General features: G+C 38.0%; 1 protein-coding gene across 1 annotated transcript in view; it reads right to left on the bottom strand.

Moving 5' to 3' along the window:
- Nucleotides 1-17,609: 17,609 nt before the first annotated feature.
- Nucleotides 17,610-23,583, bottom strand: part of LOC108787646 (protein FAM19A2-like) — a 316,341-nt gene continuing 310,367 nt past the window's right edge. The window contains exon 5 of the mRNA XM_018557250.1: nucleotides 17,610-18,517. Coding sequence (XP_018412752.1) covers nucleotides 18,506-18,517 — 12 coding nt within the window. The 3' untranslated portion in view covers nucleotides 17,610-18,505. The remainder of the gene's footprint in view (nucleotides 18,518-23,583) is intronic.

Below are 23,583 nucleotides of genomic sequence, written 5' to 3'. Positions count from 1 at the left end.
GTAGATCCAAAACTCTCAGCTCTCATATAAGGTTTAACAGAGGTGAAACTCTGGGATTTGTGACTGTACTATGCATAAAAGGTTCATTTCAGTCTGTAGCAGAAGTTCAGAGGACATTAAATCTACACTGCTAGGATAGATAAGCAATTGTTTCTTACTGCACAAAGGGGAATCTGTGACTAGATGATCCTGAGCTCTGACTGCAGCCCCTATAATGGAAACTTCATAGTTTAGTTTTCCTAATCAGCCTCCTAATGGGGCCCCTCCTACCCCAGGTCCCATAACAGTCATGTGTTGCTATGGCTATTGTTTCACCACCACTGCATGAGAAACACAATCCTGAGCTGTCTTCTGCAAGCTCTGAATTGTGTGGCTGGATAAACAGTATGTAGACGGTAGTAGTAGATTGTGAGCTCAGTTATATATTTGGTAGACATTTCTAAGCTTCACTCACTGTTTGCCTGCTAAAAAGGAGGTTCCTATAAACAACTGATGAAAAGTCCATCTGCACAAAGTTTTAATCATACACGGTTGCATCAAGTTATGGGAAAAAAACATATTGTTCTTCACAATGTACGGTACACCAGATGCTTACAGACACTCCAAAATTAATTATACATAGAGCTAATCATTTCAACTTTTAGCCCTGCAGAATAATTCCATAACATACGCGAAAATTACTCTCTGTCAGTAAAAGCACAGCAAAACACTCATTGCTTCTATTTTAGCAGTATCTAAAAACCACTTAATCTTAAATTGGAATGACACATTGATCTAGTATGCTTGTATTAAAACATTGTTCCAATTTGTCACATGACTGCCTCCTCTCCGCCATATTTGCTAAATGAAGCTTATCCTGTGAATCACTCAATGGGTTCCCATTAAACTATACAGCATTCCACTTTGAAACTGCAACATAAAACAGGAGACGCCAATTATCATTCAGCAACTAGTTGTAAACAAATTGGCTTTGCCACTAATTACTCAGACAATCTAATAAAAAGATGTTATCTCTGAGGAAAAAAAAGGAGTAGATAAAAAAAAAAGCCCCCCACGATACACAATTAACCGGATTATTTTCGGCAAGCTGGTAAATGTTTGCTTTTAATTGTGTCTTAATGTGAAATTAGAATTGTCCTGTTGCCTCCACTGCTTCCCTGCAGCCTGCATTTTATGCTCCCTATTGGAAATCTACTTTTACTCTGTTGGCTGTATCCTCACTAAACTGTCTCTTTTGGGATGTTTTGGAAAGGTATTGTCCTTAGTCTGTATCTTTCTCTTTTTCTCTATGTGCCTGTATATATATGTCCATCTGTGTTGTATGTTGGAATCTTAAGGTTCCTACATATCTAATATAACAATAGGTGATGGGTGACAACACTATAAATAGACTATATCTAGGGATGAGCTTTGGGATCTGGTTGAACATGAACTTGCTGCAAACCCAGCCTGTTCGCAGTTCATTAAATGGCCGAGCAAACTGTTCATATTCGGTCAGTTCACCTGTTGAAATCTCCATCTGATGTTTGCGTACAACCGTCGCTAAATGACATGACAAATCCTCGGCAGCTTCTGTTTGTAGAGAAGGTGGTGGGGATCCTGAATGACAATACTGACCAGATATGGGCATGACTATATTTGGTAAATTACATCACCCAACATATAATGTATTTACACAATCTGGTGTGGATCTTTGATCTGTGAAGGATTTCAATAAATCCCCACCACATATCCCTATATACCATTAGGGGAAACAAGATGTGGGGATGAAGCCTTTGTCCCGATCAACCCATCAACATGGCGACAAGGTGCCGTGCATTGTCTGCATGCCTAGATAAGGGTCTGTTATTTTTTTTTTTTAATAATCTACTGGCCCTTTAAAAACAAAGGCATGGGGTCCTTCCGAGAATTGACAGATCGTATTTGGTCCATGCCATCACCAGGATCCCCACCAGCAGCACTGTTGTATGTCATTTAGTGGTGGAAGTGCTGCTCTGCAACATCACTTGCAAGTTTAAGACATCCCCAAACATGTTTTTTTAAAGAATTTGTGTATTTTGAATATTTTCTTTTAAGCCACATTTAAAGACCCTCTTCCTGCTATTTTTCTGCGTTTGTATATGTCCCCTTTAGCATTCCTGCAAACTGAACTTTTCCTGCTTCACTCATCACTATCTACAACTAATAGATTCCAGAGTGTTGAGTATTGTTGCCTTACTCAAGTATTATCACCATACCTGCTTATGCACATCAGTAAAAAAAAAATGCTTTTCAGCCAGATAATGTACTCACAATCCAATCACCATAGTTTGTCTATTGCTAGTTGTGATCCCTGCTGTTAAACTGGATATATATCGGTCAATCAGACCACTTCCTTCTTTTGATGACCATTAACAATTATGGCAATCTCTAACAATTATAGAATATATGTTGATAACTGCCCTGTCAGTTATCAACATAAAGACCTAAAACAACCTTTCTTGGATGATAATTGGTCCATGGCTGGGCATAATATATTTTGCCTCATTAAAGTGACAATAAACTCAGGAGTTAAATCTTAAAAATAGAAGGAAGGACAGTGTCAGCAGCAATCCAGACATGATTTGAGGATCTACAGCTGAGTGATACACAAATAAGATACATTGTAGTTAAGGTACTTGAATATATTTTAAGATTTAATTCTTGAGTTTAGTGTTCCTTCAAATGTATCTAAAACCATTGTTTTAAAATAAATTAGGAAAGGTAGGGAACCTCTTTCAAGATTGTATTGTTGTCCTTACTGGGGAGCTTCACCCTCTATATTTGCAGTTGTCACTGAAATAGAAATAGAGAAGAATTCTTTCAGTAGAGACAATTGTTCCAGGTGTCTAAAATGGTATTTCCCTCACTTTGGAGAGATGTTGGGCCTCAAGACAGGAAGTGTAGGATCAACTCCCCAAAGAGGCACACACAGCAAAAATAGAAACAATGAAAGGGGTTCTAAACATGTCCTACTCTATCTAAAACGAAAGAAAATGTGGCCTTTAGATATTGTATACTTTGTCATTTACCTCTTCTCTTTATTTTTAAAGCCAAGAGTTGGACTTCCCAATTCAAGACTTAATAGCCAAATAAAGCCACATCCTGGTACTATCAAATAACTAAAGTTGAACTTGAAGCACAAAAACATTTATTTAAATATAGTTTTCAATAGTCACAAAAGATAAAAATCCACTTTGTGTGCATCAAATGACTTTGCAAACCTAATTATTACTCTATACTGTACATAGCCTGTGCAGGGAGAAGAGCTGTGTGAGGGGCCCAGCAGACCCACCCCATACAGACTGTCTGCAGAAAATTACAGGAGGGGAGGATAAAAGACCAGTCACCCTGCACGTGGAGAGAAAGCAGCAGTCACCAGTCTTTATTACAGGATGCTCCGGCACAGAGGCAAAGTTTTACACTGGGTTACTGCACAGATCTGGAAGAAAAGCACACCAAGATTCAAGTAACAATACACATGCCTCTTGTATTTAGACAATATTTGTGTATCCCAGAGTTCAGCTTTAAAATTCTGTTGATCCAAACTTAAAATAACAGACACAAATACATCTTACACCAACATCTTCATCTTTAAATATAATGAGCATTGCAGGCAATTACAGGCAATACTATAGGCAGCCTTTGTTAATCAACATTGGATTGGATTGAAGGTTAGCTGGAGTTCTGCAAACATCTTGGGTCTGTATTGTTTCCTGCTGCCAACTCAATAGGTGTTAGAACAAATAACGTGTCTTAAGCATTTTACCTGTCTTGGAGCTCTCTATCTCCCCTATCTGTTTATGGCTTTTAAACCATAAAACTGTTAATGCAGAAATAAAAAATTGCAGAATTTAATTTTACCATACCAAGAATCGGTATGGAAACTGATAGTTCTGAAGATTAAAAGTGCTGAGAATGTTTTTTTTTTTTATTCAGTAGTTTCTAAGTATAGTTTTTTTGTTTAAATTTGTAAATATACATTTATGGAAAAAAAAATATGACAGATGCATATGATGGTGCAGACAAGCACCAAATAGACCCTCTGATGTACCAGATCTAAACTGAATATATTGTGTTTTTGCTCCAAAGGGAGAGGTTTCCTTTGCCTCCTATTATTACCGTTAAGCATTTGTGGAGAAAAAACTATTGCCACTTTATGCAACGTCTGATTTTTGTTTTTAGTGTGTCCCCCTCCCGCTTTGTTGCAACAGCATACTAAACTTTAAAAAAAAAATGTAGGGAAAAGAAGTGTAATCAATATATACTTACCTTTCCACCAACTTCCATACTGCCGAAGGTAACATCATAAGCCAAGGAGATCATAGGGAATGCTGAGTACTCAATAAGGGTGCATTCATATCGAAACATGTGCATTGGACATGACTTAACATAAGCGCGTTCACATGTGATGGCATAGTACATTGACATGCATTGCGTTGATTCCCAAAGATCTGGCTGCGATGGTGTTGTCACCCTCACCTAGGTGCTGCGGGCAGAAACCAGGAAGGTAATTAAAATGATCTAGCTTTGATCTAGCTTTGATCTAGCTTTTCTTTTCCATAATTTTTTTTTTAGTGTACATTTCAAGGGGGAGAGGGTCATATAAGAAAAAAAAACCACCAGAAACTTGTTTTAACTGCTTTTGCTCGCATATAAAGATTACTAGTGATGTTGTTTGTTGGACCAAAAATGATTTCATGCAGATCTAGCCATATGCTTATTTTGATGACAGTGAATTAATTTAATGCAGCATATTAATTAAGGATTTATGTTGCATGTTTTGTGTGCAGGTAGATGTACGTTAAGGATAATTGGATGACAGGAACATTAGGGGGAATTTATTAATTTGGTTGAATCATCAGCATCTTTTAAAGCATTGCATCCTTGTTGTCTAGTGCACATAGCAACAGATTTATTATCCAGGTTTATGTTTTATTCCTAAATGCCTTCATAATGAGAATTGTCTCAAGCTTGCTAGGAACCTCCTGGATGACAGCTGAATAGTTCTGACGTGCTCAACTGACTTAAGTATGTGAATTATTCTTGCAATAATCAGGAGTACTTGTAGAATGTGCGACAGTTTGGAGGGTATTTGATGCCTCATATTCTAGACACGATTACTTTGCAGTTGAGAAATTATGTGAAATGGTGCAAAACATGTGCAATGAGCTGCAGACAATAATATGTTGCCAGAACACTTAAAGGAGAACTATGAGATGAGTGATTTCCACTCACCTCATAGTTCTAGCCGACCTGTGACAATGAGACTGTCACAGGTCGGCTCAGTAGATCGGGAGGTGAGCGAACACATACCAGGTTCGCTCACCTCTCGATCCTGTCATGGCTCTCTGCCGTGACAGGGGGAGGGGCTGGATTCCCCTCTCCCCGTTCCAATCTGCCAGCGCTGACTGGGGGAACGGACGAGGGAGGGGGTGGGTACAGCTGGCTCTGCCTCTAGATAGGCAGAGCCAGCTGTCACTCACGCAGCTGGGCGGATCCCGTCAAGTCGGGATCCGCTCCGGCTGCGGCGTCTCAGTATACTGAGCTTAGGGTAACGGGAGGACACAAACTAGCGTCCTCCCGTTACCCTAAGGAGAACTATGGAGAAAAACACTGACCCCATAGTTCTTCTTTAAAAAAGATGCATAGCATAGATAAAATTTTGCCCTTAGTTAGCATGAGATTTTGGTCTTTGAGCCTAAAAAAGTTGTTGCAAACACATTCATAAATTCCCCCCAATGTGTCTGACATGTGAACCTCAGGGCGAAAGGATGTTATCACTGTTTGTGGTCTATTACATTGCCCCTTGATGTGAACTTGGTACTTCCCACATGTTCTTGTGTATAGAATGGCACAGAATATTGAGTGACCTAGCAGAAACAGTCATCAGAAGCAGATGATTATTATCAATCTGGTTACATTATCAACATTTTTTTAAACTGTCGTATCCCTGATTTCTAGTGCATATAGCAACAAATGTATTATCCTAGTTTACATTTCATTCCTAAATGCCTTCATAATGAGAATTGTCTCTAAATTGTCTCAAACTTGCTAGGAACCTCCTGGATGAAAACTGAATAACCCTGAAGTGTTCAGCTGACTTGAGGGATACTTTATGAAGTGATCAGGAGCACTTCTAGGATGTTCGATAGTTTGGAGGTCTATTAATTTCGCAAATGTTGGATGCAGTTGAGAAATTATGAAAAATATAAGAAAATATGTGCAGTGAGCCACAAACATGAACATGTTGCTGAACACTTAAAAAAGGCACATAACAGAAATAAAACTTTGTGGTTAGTTAGCATGAGATTTTGGTCTTTGCGCCTAAAAATGTTGTCACAAACACGTTCATAAGCCCCCCCAATGTGTCACACTGCAAAATATATGTGTTACAAAGGTTACTTAACAGCTTTGTAATTTAAAAAAAGTATAATGTAACTTAAAAAATGCTTTTAAACAGACACATAATATGCTTTTTCTTCTGCAACAGAAAGGTATGTAGTAGGTATATTAATTTATTGTATTGGTGGCTAAAGACAAAACAGCCATCTTTATGCCTAGTTATTACACTACTCATTCCTACTTGCATCAGTAGTTACCATAAGCACCATTGTTAATAGTTAAGGTACTTGCATTTTTAAGATTTAACACCTGCATTTAGTGTCACAAATTTTTTTTATATTAAGTTGATCTCTTTTACATCTACATCTAAAAAGCATCAACAGATAACTGTTTTTCTTCAATTTGTTTCATTATGAAGAAAAAATTGTTTTCACCCACTAGGGAACAATATTACCTACAATCTCCAGGTTCTACACGTCAGTCAGATTGTGTCTGGAAGGACTTTTTTCGTAAGTGTAAAAAAGCCTTTACATTACATAAGGACTGCTAATTCTTGCCTCAGATTGCAAGCACACAGCTAAATCCATAACACTTAACTAGCATACCCCAGCTAAATTTTGTAGCCTTCTTTATAGATGACAGAAGGTGCTACATAACCTATAGAGATGGTATAATCTTGAAAACACAGTTAAAAGAAACGACAAAAAAGTTCAAGTAGACAATTGAACCTTTATATTATAACAGCTGCAGCAAATGAGAAATATATCTGTGGAGAAATCTGACAGGTCTATAAATCGCCCACACCATGTACCCTTGACAAGTGGCTTATGAACTTGTCCATGAAGGGAAAAGATTGCCCCCCCAGGTCCCCTTGTAATGGATAGGTTGTAATTCATAACCAGTCGTCTACAATGGAATTCAGCCAGCAAGCAGTAAATAAGAGATGCAGCCACACAATGTGAAGGTGGGTAAAAGGGGCTAGGTTAACTTTCCCAAGTCATTCCACAAAATAAACACACTAGAATAGAGAGGACCGTCAAAAAAAGAGATACATACCATTCCATTCTGCTACAGCCTATTATCAAGAGTACCCCCTAATCTCTAGTAATCTTCTGATTTTAAAAATAGTGCAGCTGATGTATAGCAACTAAAGAGACAAAAAAAAAAGTAGTATTGCTGCAATTTTCTGACTTGTACTAGAAAATATTATGGGGGGATCTGACTGATTGCCATGGAAAACACTGTTAGGTTCCCCACACACCTTACGATTATCGTACGATAATCGCGGGAAATCCCGCGATCGTACGATGATCGTAAGGTGTGTGGAAGCCGTGCGACCTCTACTACTGTAAGGTCGCATGACATTAAACTTACGGATATGTTTGAAAACCCGCCGAGCATCGTACGATGTTCGGCGGGTTTGTGGCATGTCCGTACGATAACAGCCGTACGGGCCGGTGTGCGCAAGCGCACAGTGCCCGTTCGGCATTGCAATCATCGGAAGCCCGCCCCTCAGGGGGCGTGGCTTGCGATCATCGCAAGTACGATCTGCCTATGCAACATAGGCAGATCGTACGTTTTTTTAAGTACCTTACAACCATCGCAAGACAGAAGTCTTGCGATGGTTGTAAGGTGTGTGCCCAGCCTTACTCACATCTTGAATAATTTTGAAACATCAGCCCTGATTTAATAAGCTAGATTATTGCCGATTAATGCCAATGAAATACTTAGTTATTTTTTCTCAGATATTTTCTTTTAATACTTGGAGTTTGATATTTACATAGAGTAGTGCCATAAACAGGTTGTACATATGCTCTTACAAAATACATTTAAATAACAAAGTTAGCATGATACACAGTAGCATGTCTGTAATCTTCAGGGAAAGTCTTGATAGTTATTGACATCTGTACCATGGGCCGTAGAGTTGCTTTATGTGCAGTGCTTGCAGTTTCATTATTTCATTTGTTATCTCATTTTGTGATTCTATTGGAAGCATTTCTAGTAAATTTAATTTTATATTGCAGGTTTGTTTCTTTCTTAATGTATTTACATTGAATATTTTCAATAAAGAAATCCACATTAATCAGATTACTAAAAATGGCTTCCATTTGATCAAAGCTAAAATTGCATTCTAACAGTGAAAGGTTGCTATTTTTTTCTCTTAAAGTGTATGTAAAGGCAAAACTTTTTGATGTTCAAACTGGGAAAGGGTTAAACCCTCTGTTAATTTTTGATTGCCTTTGTCCCCACTAGGCAGATTCACCCCTCTCTTTGTAAAGGTGACCATTATCACCAACACAGAAATTATAGGAAATCCAAAAGTTTATAGTTTTCCCTGGATCAATCTTACAAAAGGGACATGGAGTGAAGGAACATTTCCCTAGCAGCACACAGGCAACAAAAAAGAACCCAACGGGTTTTAACTCTTCTCTACACAATCCAAAACTAAAGAAAAAAGTTTGGTTATACAAACACTTTACTGTACCTAATTTATTAGACGGTCTTACAACATTTTAACCTTCTTATGTGTCTTCTTCATAGCAGTCTAGGGAGGAACGGCAATCTAATTTACAGAATTTTGCATTATAGCATCAGTAGATCAGAAGTACTGTTAGCCTTTGTAAAAGTGATTGTACAGGTATAAGATGAAAACAAAAATTATTTTTTAGATTTTTGCTTAAAATCAAAAGTACATAAAAGAAATACAAAAATAACACTGTTGTGTTTGAAAACAACCCACCTATTACTGAAAAGCGGAGAAACTGTCTGACAAATGTATTTTTTTTAAATGGATGTATCAATATGCTTTATAATTTTTTTAGAACATAAAACCATTTCCTTTATAGCACATGTGGTGCCCTAATTTGAAGGAACATTTTTAAAGCTAATGCATTAAATCCTAATAGAAGCTCTGCAGTGAATAATACAGGTTATACTAGTGGTTTGCGTCACAATCCTTAGAGATGAGCACAATTAAAGGTTCATTATAATAATAGTGACTGTGGATGTTTTGACTTTATTGACAATGATTACAGGAACATTTTGACATTCTATAGTTGGCCAACCATATTTTTCATAAAAAAATAGTAATTGATTGACACTTGGACCATATTACCATATTTGTAGTTGTTAATGCCCTACTTACTTATCTTTACCACTGAGAACTATATTTCTTCTGACATAGAAAAATATACTTATTTTCACAGGCTTACAACAAACTGTTCCAATTTGGCTATATCATGCTATGTATTCTCAGCACATAAAGGTAACTAGGCTGCACTGCTATAATTAGTAGATGGCTTATTGTGTGGTATGTTATGTTGTGAATGTTGTATTATTTAGAGGGTCATTACACTTAAAAAATAAATAAAAATGATGACATCTTAAAAACATTAATATAACATATATAATTGTTGTGCAACCCACTTTGTATTTTAATATTATTAAACATTACCTTTCCATTTAAAACTGTAGCTGTATATTCTAAATCTGTCAAAAGAATTCAATGCAATATGATGACCTGGACGCATTCTGCATACAATTGGTGCACAGAGCTCCCCCAGAAATGTAACTTCCTGCTTCTGTGACTGACTGATTTTTCCAGAAGTTTACACTAAGATACAAGTACAATTTCTGGCATCTCTTTCAACAGAAAGATCAACCCTAAGGGTTAATTACTACTAAAGGGATGCTGGCACTGCACCTTTCCTCATTACAACACAAGTACAGCAGCTGATTATAATGAAACCAAACCCTCCGATTCAGGGGATCAGTTTGGAAAGGACATGGTAAAACAAACAGCTATTTCTTCAGAACAGAAACAGGTAGGAGTCTGCAACAAAGTTAGTTAAAATCATTGCAATGTACACAGATCACACAGAGAGGATTGATTGTTTTTCTCAACAAAAGTGAATTTACACTTTAAATCCCCATTCCATATTATTTCTCTTCCAGGTTGAATGATGCCCAGCATTGTTCAAACCCATTTGCTGTAAGTCCTGGGTGTCAAAGACCTGCCCCCTGGGCCGTGTCATCTAGCCTCCCTGGGCTCACAGGTAAATAGGGCAGAAAACAGCACCGTTAATGAGACTGAAAAAACTGTACATTATATGCTATTTTCTTTTAAATTAAAGCTAGTGAGGAGGGGGACTTTAAAGATAATTTGACCTGTGTTCATACTGGGTAAAGTAACAAGTTCACTTTACAATAGGCACTGATCAGCTTTTTCCTCCCTTCCTTGTGCCCCCTTGCATCAATATTTATTGCCAACTAGCTCTAAAATCCTTGTATAATTTCAAGTTTCTGAAAAAGTCAAAATTTATATAGGACTATGCAGGCTGCCCCTCAATTCCTTTTAAGAAAACGTAGACCTGGTGGCTGCCCAGCTTCGCCAGTAAGTGCTTCCTTGGGGGGAGGCAGGGGGATCACAATATTTTTTTTCCATACCAATAAGTATAGGTCATTCTACCTCCAGGCATATGCAAATGTTGCTCACTGTGTTTACTGTAAAGTGGTGTCTGGGAAGGGTTTTAAAATTAGGTGTTCCAAACTACGCAATCTATTTTTTAAAGTGGTTTAATGGAATCTCAGGATATACTAGTATTTCAAATCCATGGGTCAATGGCTGCAACAACCATGGGGTCCTTATGATTTCATGGAGGTTTAAGCAATTAAGAAATACATTTAGTGTAATTATTGTTATATTTATAATATGTATCTGCAGTTTTTCTGTTAAGATCTGTGTGGCATCTTCTCTATGCCAATGCTAATCTGTTGTATTTGCTCTGTTAAAGGGATATCAACTATTTTACATACACTTGGTAAAAATCTTCAAAAAAGGAAGTGAAATAAAAATCTTACATTTTTAATGAACCTCGCAATTCTCAGAGATACATGAATAAAGGAAAAGCAATGAATGCCTGGCTTTCAAGTTGAACTTCAGGCAGATATACATGATGCAATTAATGCAGCTCTTATTCATTAATACATCATCAAATGTATTTTTTTGCATGCAAGCAATGTAAGTTAATGAATTTGAACTGGAATCAGCCTCTTGCTTTCCCCTGTACAGCAGAGCTCAGACTTTGACAGGGAGAAACACCACAAGGAGCCAATGATTTGTGCTGCAGTGATTATGTAGAAACAGAAAACATGCTAATAGGAGGAAAGAACAGAGAGATGAGCTCATCAGTCTGCTGCTTCTCTTTTCACCGCTCAGTTTCAAACTAGAGGAGGAAAAAGTCCTAGTTGTATTATTTAACTGCAGTAGAAAGCTGTCTCCACCCATGCCAGACAGGATTGTGCTGTGTAATGAGCTTTATGAATCTGAAAACTGGATGGAAATAAATACAAATCATTTGGCGGGTAAAGCAGCTCCTTTACATGTATTTTGTCTGTGCTGTTTGACTGAAGTTTAACTATAATGAACAAGTCCTTAAAAGCAATAAAGCTAATTTTAGGACACTACGTGAAGCATTTTCCCACTTGCCTCTTAAGCATAGTTCTGCTCACAGAAACCTTATGATATTCTAGTGTTGTGGTAGTATATACTTCCTTCTCCTGTTTCAGATTAAATGTATTATTCATGATAAGGGCCTGTTCACACTAGTGTATTGTGGTGACACAAATACTTTTAACATGCAGTTTTGCATCTTACTGTGCATGTGTTAAGCAACTAGACCTGTGCGATTCGTTTCGTTCCGAAACTAAATTCGGATGTATCCGAATTCTGAATTACATATATAACAAATGCAAACGAATCCGAATTTCCTTTTCCGAAGTTTCATTAGCGGTAGTTCATTCGAACATTCGTTTTGTTTTCGTTTCTTATTCGTTTAATTTGTTGCAGCAAAGTGACATTAGAGAAGGAGAAAAAAAAAATTCCCCCTCAAATGTCACTTTGCTGCAACGAATGAACGAAATGAATAAGAAACAAAACAAACGTGCGAACGAACTACCGCTAACGCATTTCATCCGAATACGAATTCCGAATTGACTTTCACACCCGAATCCCCAAAAATGAAATAACACAAAATCCGAATCAAAACAAAACTAAACTAAACTAATTTTTTGCCAGTGCACATGTCTATAAGCAACCAATTGCTCTACAATGCAAGTGTGTTGTGCCGCATTGTGTGGGTGTTTTGGAGTGCCATTCACAATAGAAGTAGAATGGTTGCTCACGGTGATCAACTAAGCTTTATGTTTTATTTCTAGGGGAATGAAACATGGAATTTGATTAACCCTTGATAGCAGAACATGTGCAGGAAGAGGATGGAATGTCTGGAGAAACTTAATGGTGCTTGAAAACACTGGGAGATGCAAAGGTAAGCAGGCCCGGCGCTACCGCAAGGCAAGTCAGGCGGCCACCTTACGGCGCTGCAGGGTGAGGGCGGAAAAAACAGGGCATTTTGACAAGTACTTGTCAAAATGGCCCGATGTTTGCGCTATGTTTTTGTTTTTTTTTCACTTACCTTTGGTGCTGGAGAGCAGCGGTTCGGGGAGGGGGGGGCGCAAAAATGCACCTTGCCTGTGTAGGCAGGAAATCTAGCACCGGCCCTGAAGGTAAGTGTCGGTTTACATATAGTTTGCCACAAACCTCCACCGAAAACAAACTCATTAGAAGAAGAATTCTTGATTGTACATATCTTATTATTTTCTCTAAGAAAATAATTTTTAATGTGCCAGAACAGCATGTATAGCCCACAATAATGATAACAAATATTCATAACACATGTTCAATAATACATTGTTGTATGTACCAGACAATACATGTAAGTTTCTGCATCATTCAAGGATGTGCAAAAATGCTTTGTTAACTTTCTTTGAACTTGGATGCAATCTTTGTTGAAACTAAGCCACTAGCACAAGTAACAATTTGGTGATTATTCAATTATACTTCCAGTTACGCAAAGAGTATACAGAAAAGAAAGCTCTCATCAGTGGTAAAACAATAACTTCCTTCCAAAATGTATTTTAAGGTCAGTCTGTCATTTCATAATTAGTTGTTTCAAAATGCTTAATGAGATTTCCTGTAATGCAAACTAATTTTCCAAGCCATATCAATGAGATTTGGGAGTTGAAGAGCAACAACAATTTCACTATGAGACTGCTGCTTTACCAAATCTACTGGTAACCACAATAACAAGATCCATCAAACTAAAGATGATTTTAAACAGATTTGCCTTTTCTTGTTCTACAAAAACAGTATGCAGAACACCTCCTACAAAAGGTGAAAATGTGTTCAGAAGGAGAAAAGAATCCCTTATAATTACAGCCTCTTTGGAAGCCCCCAGTTGTCACCGAGCCCCTTTCCCTAAAGTAATATTAAAATCTCAAACCTTTTTTAATAATAAATCTGGGTAAAAAAATATACATTTCCCAGCAAATAATTTCTTTAAATGTTTGCCCAGGCTCTTCTGCTCTGAACTTCCTGTTGAGTAGAAGATTACAAAGGACAGCACAATCTCCAGCAGCTATCCAGCTACTAGTTTGGAGAAAGAAGGAGTGGATTGCCCTTACATGCCTGGGTGTTTGTGGAGGCACACAGCTTACTAGCACACATAAGGGTGGCTCCATAGCAACCTTGCAAGGGAAAGGAGACACCCTAAAACGGGATATCAGGGCCAGTGTGCAGGGGACCAGCTAATTCTGCAGGAAGCTAAAGCTTTTAAAACCCAAGGAGCAGCATCTTTTGCAATTGATTTAATCAGCATTTGAAATGGCTCCAGAATCTAGAAAGTAAGCATCAATTCCTCTCTTCCCTTTGGCCAGTTAAAAAGCAAAATGCATCTATTCAGATTTTACTCAAAGAGTATTTTTCATACAAATACAGCATACTTGTACAATGACCATGAATATGTAGGATAAGCAAACCTAATTTTTCCATGGCAGTGGCTATTCTCTTAAATCTGCCAAAAGTTTGCTATTTCACTGATGCTAAACATACTCAGCTTTATTCTAAGTGAGAGAATGACTAAGTGTTTAAAATAAATACAGATGCATACTAGCCAGCATAAATATATTCCTTTAAGGCCTAATTTACATGAGAAAAGGTACGCAGCCCCTGTCCTTCTCTATGGGAGCACGCGGCCATACGCCGCCCTATGCTCACCCAAAGTGCAGGTCCGTATGAGTGCGGGTGTCCCGGCTCGGACACAAACAGGATGAGTGAGTGATCGTAGGGAGGCGTATGGCCGTGTACTCCCATGGAGAAGGACAGGGGCTGCGTACTAATCACACGCAGGACCTGTCCTTCGCGGGAGCTGCCTGATACGGCAGTGCACGGCTTTTTCTCATGTGAATGAGGCCTAAAAATCACCTTCTTAAAAAAATTCAAGCTAACAATACTGCCAGTACTGGCTACTGAGACCCTGTTTTTGGCCTGTGAAAGGACAGTTGAGGACACAGTGTGCAATCATGGCCAGTGCTGAAAACAAGTTATATCTGTTAGATTGGAAATTCCAAAGGAATTCATAGCTCTGATATTAAGATTGGTAAGCAGCTGGAGGAAGCTTAGTGTAGTTTAGCTTTGGAGTGTGGGGGTGGTTTTAGACATAATTCGTTTAAAGGCATTTGAATGTTGGGGGGTTAGCTCCAAGTCTGGCATAAGTCATGGTTTAGTGGTTGATTTTCTGAATGAGTAGAAAATCACTTAACTTAGTGAACTTGTCTTCACTTCAAGTAACCAATTATGTACAAGGAAAAAAAAATTAAATGATAGAAATTACACTTGCATAAGATTAAATGATTGAAGTGACGCAGCTATAGTGAACTAAGCAATCAATCTACCTCTTTAGCAAACACCTCTGTTTATAGTAAGTACTCAGGATCTAGGTGCTTCAAAATTTCTTGGAGGATCATTCAATATTAACAGGTATCACCATATTACACATTGGCAGTATTGATAGTTTGGACACATTTATGTGGTATGTTGTATTCGCAACATTTTTCTTCTGAAATATGACATATTCAGACAAACAATGCAGTGATTATCATGATTTGGCCAGCAAATACAGCATCTAAAAATAAAATGATTAAGCACACTTTGACTAAAAGTCACATTAAAAATTCTCACTAAATTAGAGCTTCAGAATGTTTTATGTAATAATGTTAAAATTCTTTTTTTTTTCTTTAAACCAATAATGAATAATGAATTAATTTGTTCAATAAAATAACTTTTGTTACTTGGATAGAAGAATTGTCACAGATCTACCCATCCATGGAGTGTCAATAAAAGATGAATGCTGTTAGGGATTATGCAGCATAGAACTGTACATGAAAAATGGTTGCAGCTTATTTTTTTGCCTGCCCTTTGCTGAGAACCTGCACAGGGATGTTTTCTCGATAATAAAAAAAATCAAACTTACTTTTAAGTTGTTGATTTTCCCAATTTTTTTTAAATTCATTTTACGCATATAAGCTATAAAACAGGCAGATAATGTATTCTTAATGGCATTTAAACCTGATTTTATTACACTGCGGGAAATCAAGTTGTTTTGGAGAGTAAGTGAATAAGTGTGCTACAAAGTAATAGGATGCTGTCTGCCAGTTGCATTACCCTGCATGTGTCATGTGAAGAGCAGGAATCTAATGTTATGTGCATATGCTAATTGCTGTCATTTAAAGGTAGAGAAGCAATTTGGCCAAGATGAAAACTCCTCCTGTGACACAACTTGTTTACTGCCCAGTTAAGAGCTAGCACCAATACGGCATCTACATTCACAGCCAGAAGCAATTAAAGCAAAGAACACAAGCACAAAATCTTTTGTACATATTTCTTTTTTACAATGTCTTTGGAAAAATTCACTCTTTCACCCAGACAGTTGAAAATATTGTTGAGCAGGTGCTGTAAATATAAGTCTTTTCATGTTGGTTTGACTATGACAGAGAAAAAGATTTAGCTTCAAGATTTCTTTACCTTGTTATGTGTAGCTTTGAAAGTATATAGTGCATTGTCCTGCAGTGCACTTAGCGGACCATGACGGCTTAGTCATGAACACAGGCAAAAGCAAACTGATCCTTGCACCCTATGGTCAATGCAATAATGATACCTAAGTAATTTCTAGCAAATGGGCAATTAATGCTGCTGGTCAAGTCCTCGGTCCATGCAGCCTGCAGTTGAAACATTTGTTATAAAATGTAAAAATGACTATTTTAGTCCCAGCTGTGGCCATGAACTATTAAATGTTCCGTAAGGCAAGGCAGATATAAAACCTGATGTGATCATGTACAGACAGACAATTTCAAACAGGTAGACTCATTGGAGTTGGTATACTACAGAAGAAGAGACTGTTCACTTAGCAAAGTTAATGTTTATTAAGCTTAGTGAATAAAATTAAACAATGTCACTTTAAATATCCAATCATGTGCAAGTCTAAAACAAATGCAAATTACAGGTTATTGTACAATTAAAGTAAACATGGCTTTAAGTTATTCACTAAACTAAGTGAACATTCACTAGTCATTTAGAAAATCAACCCTATTGATTCAATCATATCGCTAATTATTATTTAAAGCCTAAGGCCCCATTCACACTCTCTGATTAGGAGGGGATCCATGCACGGATCCCCTGCTGATCAAAGCGGTATGGATTGGAAGTCACTGCTGTGACATCCGTGTCCATTCCGTCCTGTCCATCCAAAACTGAAAGGACTGGACCCTATGTCTTTGGGGAATCAGATGTAGTTGGACATATGTTCATTTACTTTAGAATATCCCCCGATCCCCCGGGGTAATCTGTTTCTTTTGTGAACCTGGCCAGAGCTGGGGGCAACCGAATGTAAACGGACACCCATCTTTTAGATCTGACTGCCCATAGATTTACATTGGGCATCCATTTGGGTCAGCCTGAAAAACTGACAGGCGGACATGATTTGGCTGCTTGTGTGAAAGGGTCCTAAGTGGACTTTCAGTTTGAATCAGCTAAATACATATCAGGTGCATGAAAACAAAGGATGCTCAAAGTCTTATGCTGTGCGGCCATTGATATAATTTTCAAGTATTCTTATTTTGTGTATGATAATACATCTTTTATGTAACTTATTTGGATGAATGTTATCATAACTCTTTCCCATAATGCAACTGTCTGTGCACATTTGTGTTTTAGATTTAGTGGTCATTTACATAGTTTTACCTATTGATTAAGAGTCTATATTTAAGATGCTTGTCTATTAAATAATATAGGTAGAATTTCTAGGTATTTTGCTTCCATTTTCATATGCATCTAAGTAATTGAACTAATGCAGTAAGGCAAAAAAAAAACACATTGTCTTTGCTTTTGTAAAACACAACCTATGACCCAGTTTATGACATTACCAATGAAACATGTTACACTTGTATATAAAAAAGAATAATAAACCTCCATGCTATAGTCTGAGACTGTATATTTAGCACTTTGGATTTAAGGACATTGATATGGAAAGATAATATTGCTATTGGCCAAAACATTTTACATGTATGACACGCTCTTCCTTAAAATCATGACATGTATCAAGAATATGCACATCCTGAAATCCATACCATATAAACGCACTGACCTAAAATATATATGTGGCATGTGATAAGTTCGGCCTGGCTTGCTTTGCCAATCACTCGCTGTTATTCACTTTCACAATAATAGAACTGCAAATTACCATATAAGAAACTGCATTTTCTTCAGCGTTCACTTAACAGGAGGGTAAAAAGTCACATTTCCAAGTCATAAACTGTAGACATGGTGAAAGAGAACTAAATAGCTTCTTGGAAAGAATAAAATATCAAAGATCAAATAAAGTAGTTAAATTACAGTTAAATTGGGTGTTGGTATACTGCACACAAACTGTCTCTTGTAATACGCATATTTTATTTCAGAGTCGTCCAACATGTTTCGAAATGGATTCATGTATTCCATTTTGCAACTATTCAGTCTACAGGGGTTGTTGCAGATTTCTTGCTCTCTTTAAATGGCATCACGTTGGTCCTTTGTTTTACTTTGTACATTATTATTGTCCTCCTCTTTAATGTCAGTTTGGACTACTATCCAAATATATCCACGCTTTGGAACGAAGATACTTTGCATGGGGTTATACAGTATGCCATTGTAGAACTTTGGCCTGTCACAGCATTTGTACCCTCTGGGTGTTCGCTGCATATACTCCAGACACTATCGTGTAACCTGTAAATAAGAAAAGAAAACAATAATGCTAACTGTTTATCAAAATTACAAGACATTTTAATAATACCAGATAAACTGTGATCTACTTTGGTTATAGTCAACATAAAACTATATTTAGATAAAGTACATTCATCTTACACCGATGTTTGAAACTTGTTTACTGCTAGTGACCATATCATTATTGATCTGGATTATTAAAATTAACCTGCCTCCTGGTTATGGACATATAAATGTTTACATATTAGCAAAACACATTGACAGGGTTTTTCACAAAAGGTAGAAGAGTTTGGAGAAGGCAGGAGAAGTGAACAATCTAGAACAACTTAGCTGATTTGGAAAAATTCTCTAAACTCAGCTCACTTTCCGGTTCAGCTATGTTGTCCCAGATTGTTCACTTCTCCTGCCTTCTCCAAACCCTTCACCCTTTTAAGAATAACCCTATAAATGATTTTTAAAACAAGTCCTCACTTACCTGTATAGCTGAAAATGTTGTGGAGCAAAGTATACTCAAAGTTTACGTCAGAAACAGTGAAGTTATCTTTCAGCAGTTCTGCTTACCCTTCTCATTCCTCCCAGAGCTCCTGCTCTGTGTTTACAAAAGAGGTTAGAAGACTGCTGAGTTAGTGCTAGAAGAAGAAGCAGGGGAGTGCTGAGCTGGTTTAAGCAGGTACACTTGTTTCTATTCTTTTCATTCAAATAGTGGGCAGAATGAAAAAAATAGAACAGATTCCTCCATCAACATTTACTAGTATTGCTGGACAAATCTCCACTGTTTGCAGCCAGCAGCCACTGTCAGAGTACACAAACTGAGCTAGCAGCTCCACTTGGCCAATAATTTTCAATCAGATGATTGAGGGATGGCAGATGGAAGGTTGCCAACAGCAGCACCCACTGTGTGAATTTTGGCTGGTTCATAAGGAAACTGACAACATTCATACCTTATGTACCCTACATTAGACAAGGATTTCAGTGTTTCTGCTGTGAACCTTGAGGATGAATTGCAGCACTGCACCAGCAGCTATAGAGGTCATCTTGTTTAAAAGCTCAATTACTGCTTGGTGAGAATATGGAAATACTTGAATGTCCATAGCCTGGCCGCACATATGCTTTAAAAATAGAAAAGGCTATCCGTGTTTTTCACCAAAGGGTGAAGAGTTTGGAGCAGGCAGGAGAAGTGAACAATCTAGGCCAGAATAGCTGATTTCGAAAAATTCTCCATTTCAGCTCACTTTCTGGTTCAGCTATGTCGTCCTAGATTGTTCACTTCTCCTGCCTTCTCCAAATTCTTCACCCTTTTGTGAATAACCCTGTTTGTTATTATTTTCATTTTCAATGCTAGAACATGCAATGTTCGAGTTGAACCTATGGTCGACTCGAACATGCAGCCCATCCTTACTTTATTTCACATCGGACACATTGGAGGTGACTGTGCCTAGAAAACAAGTCATTGTATGTAGCCCCAATGTGCATGCTGCAGGCAGGATTGTCAAGTATGGTCGTTTTGAAAAGAATTGGGCTAATTTGAAGAGCTGCTGGCTATTTATTGCTAACAAGTGAGAAAACATACTTTCTATAAATCTTTAGAGACCATAGTATAGCTAACCGTATGTGCCTTTATTCTAGTAATCAGTGCCCTGCCAATCTCAGCATTCTTTTAAACAGAACTCTACAAATAGTCTATTTTTGACATTTACATTGAGCCAGCTTGGTTACCCATAATTATCGATATGCCACATCCGGAAGGCTGCCTGGTAGTCTCAAAATCACCCTAGTAGCCTGTGCTGTTCTGGTAGTGCTAAAGAAATTTCCTCTCAGGGAGTCACTAGCTCCCCCTCCATTCAGAACATGTGTTATATCCCTTTCAATGAATACAAGGCATGCTCTGAATGAGGGTAGATTTTGAGGTCATTGGCCTCGCCTTTCCACCTCATCTAATCAGAGACCACCTTGTATTTATTGAAAAGAATACAACACATTTTCTGAAGAGAAAAGTCCCAAGCGAGGGGCATGCCCATAGCTCTAGAGTGTATGCAATTTTACCCAGTAGTGCCACTCAGTATCTGTCTCCCCTAGGTTGGCAGTGTGTTGATGCCCATTAGCAGCATCCTGTCTCTGCCTCTCTACAGATGGCAGTGCTTTGATGCACCACAGTGCTATCCAGTCTTTGCCTCCTCCCAGCACTGTGCCTACTTTACAATGCCATGCTGCCCTGTAAACCCCCCCTTTCACCCTCCAGCCCATCACAGCCACATAACCTGTGATACTGGCAGCCAGGGACCGGGAGAGACATTAGGGCGGAAATGCAAGAACTTCAAATGTTTCTTCAAGAAAGAAGTGCTAACCACTAAGCCACAGTGCTGCCTGTTTAACCTTGGACAGGCAGGAGAGACAAAGTTTGCATATGAATGACCTTTCTTTGCTTCACTTTTGTCAAGTCAGTGTTGTTTGTTTCAAGACAATGGTATAGTGCTACACATCCTCTAATGAAAAGTGCATGCAGTGAATAAAATAACAATAAATATTACAATGTATAAAGTAATCAAAAGCTACACATCCAATAAAAGTGTAACAATTGTATCCAGTGATAAAAAAAACAATAAAGTGATTAAGTGCTCGATTAGCCCATTAGACAAAATAGGTCCAATCCATAAGCGTGAAACAAGTATATAAACTTTTATCTGTGCTAAAGTGAAAAAATGTCTGTATCAAATTGTCTTAAAAACACAAAGCAGGTGTTTCCCCCGTGAGTTCCAGCACATCCCCCCAGTGACTATGCACTCACCGAAATCTCTAGCTGTCCAACACAGCAATCACAGCATATAGGTAACCAGCAGGAGGTTCGTCGACATTCTGACGAAGCCCTGGGAAAGTAGGCGGGGCGAAACGCGTCAATGATACTCTACGATTGACTGACACTACACCTGCATGCCGGGTGGGAAACTCCGGTGCTAGGAGCTGATAAATCGCTAACTGCAATCTATCACAAAGGAATTAACCAACAAGCAGCTTGATATACTGCAGTATTGGGACCCCAAAGTGAAAAAGCAGAAAGCCCTTTGTCAACTTTCAACAAACATACAAATTGAAGACCACCCGGGGTGAAATCTCTGTGGACAATCTAGAGCTCTAGACCAAAACAGTGAGTACCTTTGTCTAGTGGCGCCATTCACCTTAGTTCTGAGGACTTGCTAGTGTGAACCTTATGCCTCTAATTACGAAGAGGTTCAAAAACCTCTGTGGGATTTACGGGACTGTGTTATAACTCCAGGTGGTTAACTAAGATGATATACAGCATCTATTTATAACAAGGATTACTAAAAATATCTCCTATGTGAAACCCACCATTTGCGGGATTACATAAGGGTTCCTTTATAACACAATTGCTAATTGTTTCACCCTGTTACTCAAAACTCTCCACCAGGCACACCAGCCACTGAAGAAACTTTACAAGCAATACAAGTCTAATTAGAAAATTACTTTGTGTTTATTCTAGCAATGATTGCAACAATGTCTTTAAGCGCATAAGAAACCCTGTCAGTTAAATACTTGACATCAAAAGCTCCACCGGCTCATACTTTGAAACTGATCAGTTCGTCCTATAGTGTGTGCATGAAGCGAGTGAAATCGTGGTTGTACAATCATTTTTAAAAGGGGTATTCAGGTGATGGTTTTGATGGTTCATGTTGATGACCTATGTATAAATTATGTATAATAAAGATTTATATGTTTCTATCACAGCAGACACTCCGGCCCCTTTTATAACTGTCCTCTGATCTGATCTTCTTTTGATCAGTGTCATCCTTTTTTCTAGTGTACTATATACAGTTAAAGGTCGTTGAGTGCCATAATCTGCGTTTATTTAAAACTGGTTAATACTTAAAAGGGCTTGGTCTCTGGATATACTTTTTCTATTTTAAGCATAAGTGAGTCTCCCTGCCTGTCACCGGTCGTATACATTTAGCCAAGCATATGCAGCTCAGTGTATCGGCTTGGCACAGCCTTGTGCCAAGATGAAGTATCTCCTGGGCACATGCATGGGAGCTAGGTCATTGTGGCATGGCCAATCAAGAGGCCATAGACTCCAAGTCCAGAATAAGGGTTGAAGAAGATGAAGGCACCAACGGCAAAGAGGAGCAATGACATCGTAGAGCTGGGGGGTTTGAAAAACTCATGTTCCTGTCTATAGATTGCAATTGTGTATTTACATGATGGCAGCCATATTTTCTTTTTACATATGCAGGCTCTTGTCTCCTGTCTTGCAGTGCTTCACAATAGTTTAGTGTCACTATTCCTTCTTACAATGCAGATCTATGAATCATCCGAATGATTGAAAACAATGCAAGCTGACTGAAAACTAAGAAGTATTTAATTTACTTTATTAACATACCAGTTATGCTGCATGCATGATATGGTAACTTTCAATTTCTCTCATTGCTACCAAACAGAAGTAGAGACCTGTAACAGAAACCAATGTAGTGTGCAGCTAATTAAGTGCATTTAGGTCAGTTCTATAACGTAGCTCAGTTTTCAGGTTTGCAATATAATGTGTATTGAAGACTAATCACTTCTATTTAATTGTAAAATTGAACTCATGTCACTTTCACCATCAGTCCTAATTTTGATGTTACACAAAGCTTTCTCAATTACTGAAGCCATATATGTCTGTTAGCCCAAATGTACACCAGATGCATTTATAGTGATTAAAGCGTATCTGAACCCAATAACGTAGATGTAATGCCTGCTTTGCCTTTTTTTTCAAGGCTTTATACCTTTATTTTCATCTATTGATCTTGCCACTTCCTGTGCTAGTTTGACAATACTCGCTTACCTCACTGTATCTATAAAGGAGCAGCATTGCCACCCTAGGAGAGGACTACAGAACAGGACTACAAAACACCTCATCCTCTCCTGTACTCTACAACACTGGATTGAGACATTTTATAAGAACTGGGAGCAATATTATTTAATAAAACTTAGCAGTGGCAGAGAGAACAGGAAGTTATCAGGTCACTAGATGTCTGGCAGGATCTACAGGCATATATTTTTTGCACTTATTCAACATATTA

This window comes from Nanorana parkeri, unplaced genomic scaffold, assembly GCF_000935625.1.
Source record: "Nanorana parkeri isolate BGI_ZX_2015 unplaced genomic scaffold, ASM93562v1 scaffold276, whole genome shotgun sequence".
Taxonomy (NCBI): Eukaryota; Metazoa; Chordata; class Amphibia; order Anura; family Dicroglossidae; genus Nanorana; species Nanorana parkeri.
The sequence above is the reverse complement of the archived record's forward strand: the minus strand, read 5'-3'. Positions and strand labels throughout refer to the sequence as shown.